Genomic DNA, 9,320 nt, shown 5'->3' with positions numbered 1-9,320 from the left:
GTGCTGTGAAGCACCATGGAGCAGTATATAAGCCTAAGGGCTATTGCTATCTTTCTAATTCTTGCCTTTTTGGTACCCACCTACCCATCACCAGCTTCCTTCACAACCTACCCACTGCATCATATGGCATTATTGCCCAAGGCCTTCTTTTGTTCTGCCTTTTGCAACAACGCACTTCTTTTCATGCTGCTGGGTCCTCCTTTCATGAAAGGAGCCCCCTGGCTGACACATGAAAGAACCCAGCTAGTTGTGGTGGTATGTAGCATGGCACACACCTGCCCATAGCTGTAACTTGCCCGTCTGCAGGATGTTTCCACATCATCTCCCCTATGCATGGCTAGGATGGTGAGTCCAGTGGAGGAGAGGCAGATAAAGATGACAAAGGTCAGCTGGAAATGAGAGACAGCGGTGGTGGTGATTGGCAGTTGTAAAGGCAGGGAGGTCTGAATTTTGTTCACATGATTGTGGAGGATGATCAGAACTTTAAAGACTAATTGAAAGTTCCTGCATTCAATGCCATAATAATGTTAGTCATTGAACAAATGGACATTAAGGACTACCTATATTTAAAGAACTTTTGTAGCTGCCTATCTCACATAGTAATCTCCTAGGCAGCTCACAGTGATCAATAAAAAACCACATTATTCCATCAAGATGCCAGAACCACCCATACCATAACCTCTTAAGTCAACCTCAACCTAACCTGATGCTTTGGAAGAACCAGGTCTTCATGGCCTTCTAGAAGTTCTAACCACCTTGGGGTTCTGGAGCTGGAATTCTTTCAAAGAATGCTGGACTAATTGGACCAAGATTTTACCTGTTAATACTTGCAATATGAATTTTTAAAAAGGATAAATAGATATGGTGATCCTAACTTTAGACCTCCTGAGGGGAAAAGAAGTGGTATTCCCAGTACTCTTCGAATTTCACAGTTCAAGAGAGCAAAGAAAACAGAACAGAGAAATATAAATTGCTGCAATTACTTCTTATAAACCTGATTAATAACTACTATTCCATCAACATATTAATGATGGGCCTATTGAGGAAGATTACCAGTGCTTTTGAACATTGTTGGACCTGAAAGGGGTGCCAAGCTGACTGCTCTGAATTCAAATGCATTTTGGCTATGGTGACAGGACAGCTCCTTGTCTATGTGCCAGGACCCTCTCATTCTTTGGCTCAAATGAGCACTTTTGTCCAAAACCTATATAAAGACTGAACTCTGTAATGTCACAGAAGTCCATGACACTTAAGTATGTGGATGTGAGCAAATTCCCCCTTTGAAGTGTTAAAGCAGTAGAGTTCTCTTGAAGACTTGACATAAATGCTTTTAAAGAGCCTTTTCAGGCTGTCTGCTGTGGGCTAATTATTTTACTGGCATTACAAGCAGCTTTGTGTGCACATACATGAGATATTCAGGGAAAAGCTTTCATAATAGCAGTGCTGAATCTTTTAGAACAGTGTTTCTCAAACTTGGTAGCTTTAAAATGTATGGACTTCAAATCCCAGAATTCTGAGTTTAAGAAACATTTTGTTAATTATTGTGAAGTGCTCCTTTCAAAGCAACTTACACAGCTGTATAAATATACAAAATGCTGGAAAATTCCCCCCACTTCAGGCAGTGAAGACTTATAAAAATTGCTGCAATCTGCGATACAGCTATATCTGATATTCAATTACTTAGGCAACTGAACTCAATCCATTTTCCCTCATAGAAATCCTTTATTCTTGAATACCTGAAGCACGAAAATGTTTGAATGAGGGGAAAGCCAAGAAGACATTTTACAGCCTTGACTTTACCTTACATAGTTTGACTATTTCACCAGAACTTTTTAAAGCCCATCCAATGTTTTCCAACAGTTCAGCAAAGGCTTAATTCCCAGATACATTATTTAAGATCAATTGAGATTGGACAAGGAAAACCATAGCTAGCATCTCCATTTTTATATGACCACATGAGGGAAAGCTTATCTCTATGCACTATTTAACAGCAAAGTAAATATGTGCAGACAGGAGTGCTTGTTATCTTCTCCATTGTGCATTGTTTCAGCTAATTCCTAGCCTGTATTTGCTGATTTCATCATGTTCAGCTGGGATACAGTGACATTTTTGAGAAGTGCCAGCTCATGCTGCTATGTTTCACTGCTAAAACAATTCAAAAGGATCAAGGAGAAGGATCAGGAAAGTTGCTTTCAATGAATGACAAAGATTCTGACCTTTTGTCTAATAAATAGGGGAGGATTTTAATCAGGATCAATGAAGCTAGGTACTCCCTAAGTTGCAGCTATGGCTTATCCCTGGATGTATTGATTGTGGGGGAAGGGTTGACTTCAGAGCACCTGATTCAGTTTGATTGATATACTGTGGGTAGGTGAGTAAACTGATCAAAGTGTTAATTAACTGGTTGTTGGATGTATGGGTTCAAATTTATTAGTGTTTAGATATTAATCTTTATACCAATGACAAAAGTTCTTCCCTTTCAGTTTTAAGAACTGTATTTCAGGAATTCTTTAATTATAGCTGAAGACATATATGAAGGAGGAACTAGGTATTCCAAATTTCCCTTTCAAAAATGTGTTTCTTAAACAAGTGCACATTAAGCAATATTGCTTCTACTTCAATTTTTTTATTGGCACCTCAGTTACTTTTCTTTTACTTGAAAGGAATAAATTTAAAGAATATCACTAAGAAAAATGTTTGATTTCATCACAGCATAGAACCCTTTCCACTTTATCATCACAAGAAATGATATATTTAAGAGATACATATATGCCAGCTGAAACATTCGGAAACTTATCACACTTGGAATATTATGAGTAGCTGTATACTCTGCTTCTGAGAAATAGTAAGGTAGAGCTAGAGAAAAACTAACACAATGGTAGGGAAATTGGAAGCAACACAACAGTTTGAGGGGCAAAATACAAATCGCAATAAGAGAAGTTAACCACGGTATGTAACATTGGGTATAGCACAAATGATGTATAGATAAATGTTTCCCTCTGTCACGCACATTAGCAGAAGGCAGACCTGCTACGATTAGTGGGAAATTCAAGGCAAATAGTGACTGGGTTCACACTTTATGTTATGCCACATTTTCACTATGATTTATTGAATACCATAATGTTTGTTAGGTTTGCATAACATGCTGAGCCTTAAAATCAAGATTTACAAGTCATAATGGCTAAGTTTGCATGACACATTTTTCTACATACTGCATTTTCAGAATTGGTTAGAACAAGGTGTGGTGAGGGCCCCAATTCAGGAGGGTCTAAAAAGGAAGCAGACAAATTAATGGGAGAATAAGACAATCAGTCGCTGCTAGTTATGATGTCTTTTTTTCCAGGCTTCCCAGGGATTGTCCCATCTGTGACACCTGATGCAGGAACAGGAAAACCTGTAATCTGACCCAACCGGGTTCTTGTGCTATCTGTCACACTGCAGTTTTTATATAGTAGCATGGAAGATTTTACAGGTCTTCTTTAGGGAATTCCAAATCAAGAACATAACAGTACAGTTTGAGTAGTAAGCATCCCTTTATTTGCTGACACCATTACAAAAACTGATTACATTAGCAACCCAAAAAAGAGAGAGTAGGGAGGAGGAGTGTTTACTTCAGGTAGAAGTTACAAGGCTGCTACTCCCAAACTGTATCTAAGTAAAACAGCATAGGCTGTCAATATTAAAATGTTATTGTTGCTGCTGCTGCTACCACTATGTCAAGGGTGCGTGCGTGTCTGTGTGTGTGAACGAGTTTTACTGAGCATAGTAAAGATAAAAGGTTACACATTTACTGTAGCTCCAGGAATGTAAAGCTCTAATTATCCAAACCGATTTATTTAAATTTATTTATTATAAAACTAAACTCTGGAGGTGTCTGCAGAGTCGTCTTCTTCATCATCTTGTTTAAATCAGTAGTCTAACAAAGAGTAGAAAAGACAAAACTCTGTTCAGTGTTTGACGAAGTAGAAAGGGTGAACATATAAATAAGGCTTTAATTTGGCAAAATATAAAATACATTGCCTTCTGCTACCCCCAAATTAAACGATCTCCCCATGATTTCATTCTGCAAAAGAGAAGCAAAACAAAACAAAAACAAAAAAACAAAACAAAAAGATAAGCTTAAGGATAAGGTAGTCACTATGGCAAAGTATTTTTATTTTTAAAAGTAACAGAAAAATATGTCATATTTTGCGGGATCCGGTTTTGTTATTTAAAAAAAAACCTCCTGATTCTTAGTATTATAAGAGATTTTTTTAGGGAGGAAAAAAGTCAATATTCAGCATGTATAGTTTTCTTAAAGCTAAAAAAAGTGCTGAGTAAGCCCATTCAGAATTTACTAAATAGAATTAATGAAAATTAACTTTGTAAAGAGGACAGACAATTGAGTATCCAGATTCCATATCTGTCCACTGTTTACATTTGTAAACAAGATTTTTGTTATCCCAGAATGAAAATAATCATTAAAATCACAGCTGTGAAAAAATTATATTTGCCCTGTATGAGAACAATAAAAGCAGCTGCGAAGGATAAATACAAATCCATGGGAATGCTAACTGGGAATTTTGAAAATGACAATTTCAATATTTCTGTAGGCTGCTGGTTGGGAAAGGCTCGTCTGCAATGACTCTTACTAACGTGTTATTTTATAAGTAGAAATAATCCACAATGGTATTTCAACCACAATGCGAAGCTGCAGGCTTCTATGATTTGATTACTGCTTTCTAGAGATCCTGAAAACTTCACCAGTTACTTTTGACTTCCTGCTTTAAGTCCATCTTAGGAAAACAGACTCAAATTCTCCTACCTAATAGCTGATACTGTTCTTTTCCCTTTGTGAGCATTTGGCCAACTGATGCAAGAAGCTGCTTAAGGTGGACTATATCTTGAATTAGATTCACATTATCTGGACCAGCCTGAAAAAGATGAAAGAAAGTAGAAAGTATTAGAAACTTTGGAATAGAGGAAGCCAAATGAAGTGGACAATTAATTTTAGGATACGAGCTTGATACTTGGTTGAAACCTCAATCTGCCTCACCCCTTAGATAGGGTCTCTTCATTCCCAAGAATCTTCATTCAACCGTCATTCAGCTGTTCTACACAAGTTTCACATCATGGTCAAAAGACTCCCTTTTCTCCAGGACAAGCAATGGGAGCATTTGCTCAGATTTCTTGGTCTTGAAACATTTTGGATAGTCACTTCAGAAACTCTTTAAACTCCTCCCACCCACCGTGGCCAGAATTTTTATCGAAAAAAATTCTCCAATTAGAAAACAATGTCATGGAGAACTATAACAGATCCGATCTCTTTGATGTACCACCTTTTTATGTGAATGTTTTTTGTTTATTTATTTTTCATTGCATAAGGCTTCACATGTAGTGGTGTCCTAAATCAGAACATCCCAGATACATACAATAAGAACTAGATGAGGATGAGGATGATGATGATGATGACGACAACAGAGCAAAAAACTTTCCAGCTATCTCTAAGGTTTCCAAAATGTGTTTATAGTACTTGCCAGGACATTATTAGTCTGCCATCTGGTGGCAGGATATAATAGTCTTTAGCAGTGTTTTTTAAACTGGGCAATTTTTAAGATGTGAATTCCACACATAGCATGTTGGCTGGGGAATTCTGGGAGCTGAAGTCCACACATCTTAAAATTGCCAAGTTTGAAAAATACTGGTCTATAGTCACTGGCCAGCCCCAAAGACATGTAGCAAAGAAACTGCAAGATCATAGTACAGTTACAGTTGGTTTGGAGTCAGGTGCCTAAGGCGAATTAAATAAGTAAATAAAAATATACAACACCTATAGACTTCTAAACCAAATCTCCAATGGCTTCTACAACCCAAACACCAGTTTTATATAAAGATCGCAGTGGATCTCTTACGCCAAGAAAATGATAGCCATGCAAAAATGGGACGTAGAATTTCTATTATGTTCAATGATCACCAATGATACAAAGCAAAATGCACAGGATAAATCAGCCTCTAGCTATCTCCTCTGTAAATGCACTTCCTAAGGCATATTATTTATATATCTAGGAAAATACTCACCGTCTGTGAGCAAGCATCACTGTTCTGTATCACTTCAGGGCCCATACTAGTTTTTCCTATTTCCCTTTCTAGGATCACCAGTGATTCCTGGGCCTTTGAGAAAATAAGAAAATTAAAGCAGTTATTGCTTTAAAACATCCAATCATAATCCAAGCCTTTACTGATTCAGTATTTGAAATGATCAGATAGATCATTATTTTTCATTCTAGATCACAAGCGTAATCAGTGAAAAGATGTACAATACTGAAATGTTCCAGTATTGCATGTTTTTCCAAACTCCCAATGACAGAATTACAGATTTCAAGAGGGGGGAGTTGAGAAGAAAATTACACTGACTTACGGCTCAGTGGGAGATAGATGAATATGGGAGCTGGGGTTTCATATTCTACTCTCAAGTCTCTGAATCAGAATGTTGCTCATCTGGATGAGCAACTTACTAGGAATGGCAACGGGGAGGAAGAGGAAATGCTCATATACACTGTATTTATTATTTCAGGTTCATATCTTCTAAAAATTGAAATGTGGGCATAATTACTACATTTGCAAACAGTTCTATAAGAACAGATTCACTCAGCCTAGAAAGCTAACAATGGTTACAGTTTACAGTCAAACATCTTTGGTTTAATCTGAGGAGCCACTGCCCCCCCACCCCCCAAATGAAATCTCAAATACAGGGCTTAACCAACAAGAAGTTTCATCTACATATTGTTTAGAAAAAATCTTGCTCCAGAAAAACAAGTGTTGCAGGATTGCAAAACAAATAAAAAATAACTAGGGCTCTAAACAGTACAAACAAACAAACCCATTGCAGTCTGTAGCTGTGACTTTTTTATGTTCTTTTACTGTTTATTAGCCCTAGTTATCTTTTGTTTTGAAGCCCTGCAACACTTGCGTTCAGGGGCAGGAATTTTTATTAATTACTGATTAAATCAATAAGAGTTGTCAACAAACTTTCCTGAGGAAAAATATTTCAAAGGGAACATCCACCAGGAAGGACCTTTTGCAGACCATCTGTGTAGGCGGAGAAGCTCTCCTGTTAATTTAAGTAACATTTTGGAACCGATATTTCCAAATAACCTTCTAAGGACAACTTCATATAAAATGCATCGCTATAAACTAACATGAGAGTTATTGAGGTATGGGTCACCGTTACTTTTCCAGGAGGAGCTAGAATTGGCACAGCAACCTTAACAGATATTTCCATGACTAACTTGAATCTATCAATACCCCAGAGCCGTGTTGGCGAACCTATGCCACTCATGATGGAAGTGGCACACAGAGCCATTTCCCCCAGGCACATGAGAGGTGTGCCGCTGCCCGACAGCTGATAGTATCTGGTGCGAATGCGCAGAGGGGGGTGCATGGGAGATGAACGTGCATGCACAGGATGCACTGTGCGTGAGGGGATTGTGCGTGCATGCACAGTTGCACTGCGTGAGGGGGGAATCGCACACGCCTGCGCAGACATGCGGCACACAAGGGAGAATCGCACGTGCATGTGTAGATGCACAACGCACGAGGGGAAATCATACATGCATGCGCAGACACATGGCGCATGAGGGGAGAATCGTGTGTGCATGCGCGGGGGGCTGAGGAGGTAGCACGCATTGCTTTCTGGGTGCTGGCACGCAAGCAATTATCGGCATGGGAGCCGAAAAAAGGTTAGCCACCACTGCCCCAGACTGTAGATTGTCCTTTAAGAAGGAATGGACTATCATCCAGAATCAGTTGGCCATTATGGAATGGCCACTGGAATGTTAAAAAAAAAATTGGGGAAAGTACATCCGGTGCTTCATAGTCGTTTATTAAACCCAATGATTCTTGGTGTAGCTCCGAAGCCTTTGTTCATTGCAGGGCATGAACATTATGAGGTTAAGAAAATTTTGGATTCAAGGATTTTCAGGGGGAAGTTACAATATTTAATTTATTGAAAAGGCTATCCAATTTCACAAGCGACTTGGGTAAACAGCTGGAAAGTTAATGCTGATGGATTGTTGGGAAAATTCCATGAAAAATACCCACACAAGCCTAAAGCAAATTCTGTGGGTAGCAGAGGAGGTTAAAATGCATATTGTATGATTGTGTTTAACCTAATTTCAAACTTTGTGTATTTTATGTCATTACAGGCGTTTCTTTTCAAATGTGGGCATCGTGTCAAGGCAAAAATGGACATACGTGTAGCCATTTTGGTTAGGTTTAGTATATAGTATATATTCTTTTTCTTACTTTCTCTTTGGCAGTCATGGGGGAAGGGTTGCCACATTCCTAAGGGGGGAGGAGTGGAGATAGAGAAAGTTGTTCAGGCTAGGTGATTCTTGCTGACCGTGCTCAGGCCCCTTGAGGTGCAGATTTATGACATCAAGCAATGTTTAATTACTTCTATTGGAGAATGTGACTTTTGCAGGTTGTTTCTAACTTCTAATATTGTGAGGTAATTCTGGGTTGTGTCAGATCTGGAATTACTATGGACTTTGCTAATTTGATGCTTTCCTAAAAAAAATAAATTATTCTGGAAGATGGACTTTGCTCTTTTCTTTTTAAATGGATTTCATCACTTGGAAACCTGACACCTAGGAAGGTAGAAGATAAATCATAGGATTTATTACCTTTGGCAAATCAGCAGCTAATTGGTGTCTTTCACTTTGATCAGTTAAGAGTTTAGATAATGTCTCATTCAGCTGGGTTTTGAGCTGTAAAAGTAAGTTAGGGTCAGTTCACAATGCTTAAGAGGAGCATGGGGCAATCTTTGGTAAAGTAATACACATAAGAATATAGGCATACAGAAGTTGAATCGCTACAAAGTACATTGAGTGATAGGAAATTCCATTGGAAAAAGAAGTTAAGAAGAAAAGATAAGCTTGAAAGAGGTTAAAATCAGTAGAGAGAATCTGAAACAAATACTACTTTTAATGACTTGTCAGCATTACCAGTGAAAGTGAATAGATTTTTACAAATCTACTTTACAAGTAGTCCTCAACTTACAACTGTTCATTTAGTAACTGTTTGAAGTTACAACAGCACGGAAAAAAGTGACGTATGACCATTTTTCACACTTATAACCATTGCAGCATCCTCAGGGTCACGTGATCAAAATTTGGATGCTTGGCAATAGGTTCGCGTTTATGATGGTTGCAGTGTCCTGGGGTCATGATCTTTTTTGGCAACCTCCTGACTAGCAAAGTCAATGGGAAAGCCAGCTTTACTTAACAATCATGTTACTAACTTAACAACTGCAATGATTCACTTAACAATTGTGGCAGGAA

At 38.3% G+C, this 9,320-nt stretch overlaps 1 protein-coding gene across 50 annotated transcripts in view; it reads right to left on the bottom strand.

The window, feature by feature from the left end:
* Window positions 1–3,514: 3,514 nt before the first annotated feature.
* Window positions 3,515–9,320, bottom strand: part of KTN1 (kinectin 1) — a 101,440-nt gene continuing 95,634 nt past the window's right edge. For 32 of the 50 annotated variants that reach the window (XM_026698678.2, XM_087922373.1, XM_087922374.1 and 29 more), the window contains 4 exons: window positions 8,664–8,747; window positions 6,058–6,150; window positions 4,805–4,913; window positions 3,515–3,916 (listed from right to left, as the gene is read on the bottom strand). In XM_026698678.2, the coding sequence (XP_026554463.1) occupies window positions 3,909–3,916; window positions 4,805–4,913; window positions 6,058–6,150; window positions 8,664–8,747 (294 nt within the window). In that variant the 3' untranslated portion in view covers window positions 3,515–3,908. Of the gene's footprint in view, window positions 4,064–4,804; window positions 4,914–6,057; window positions 6,151–8,663; window positions 8,748–9,320 lie in introns of all 50 variants that reach the window. The other 18 variants (XM_026698680.2, XM_087922376.1, XM_087922378.1 and 15 more) reach the window with 1 other exon arrangement.

The sequence above is a fragment of the Pseudonaja textilis genome, chromosome 1, assembly GCF_049901715.1.
Source record: "Pseudonaja textilis isolate UNSWEBS1 chromosome 1, rPseTex1.2, whole genome shotgun sequence".
Taxonomy (NCBI): domain Eukaryota; kingdom Metazoa; phylum Chordata; class Lepidosauria; order Squamata; family Elapidae; genus Pseudonaja; species Pseudonaja textilis.
The sequence above is the reverse complement of the archived record's forward strand: the minus strand, read 5'-3'. Positions and strand labels throughout refer to the sequence as shown.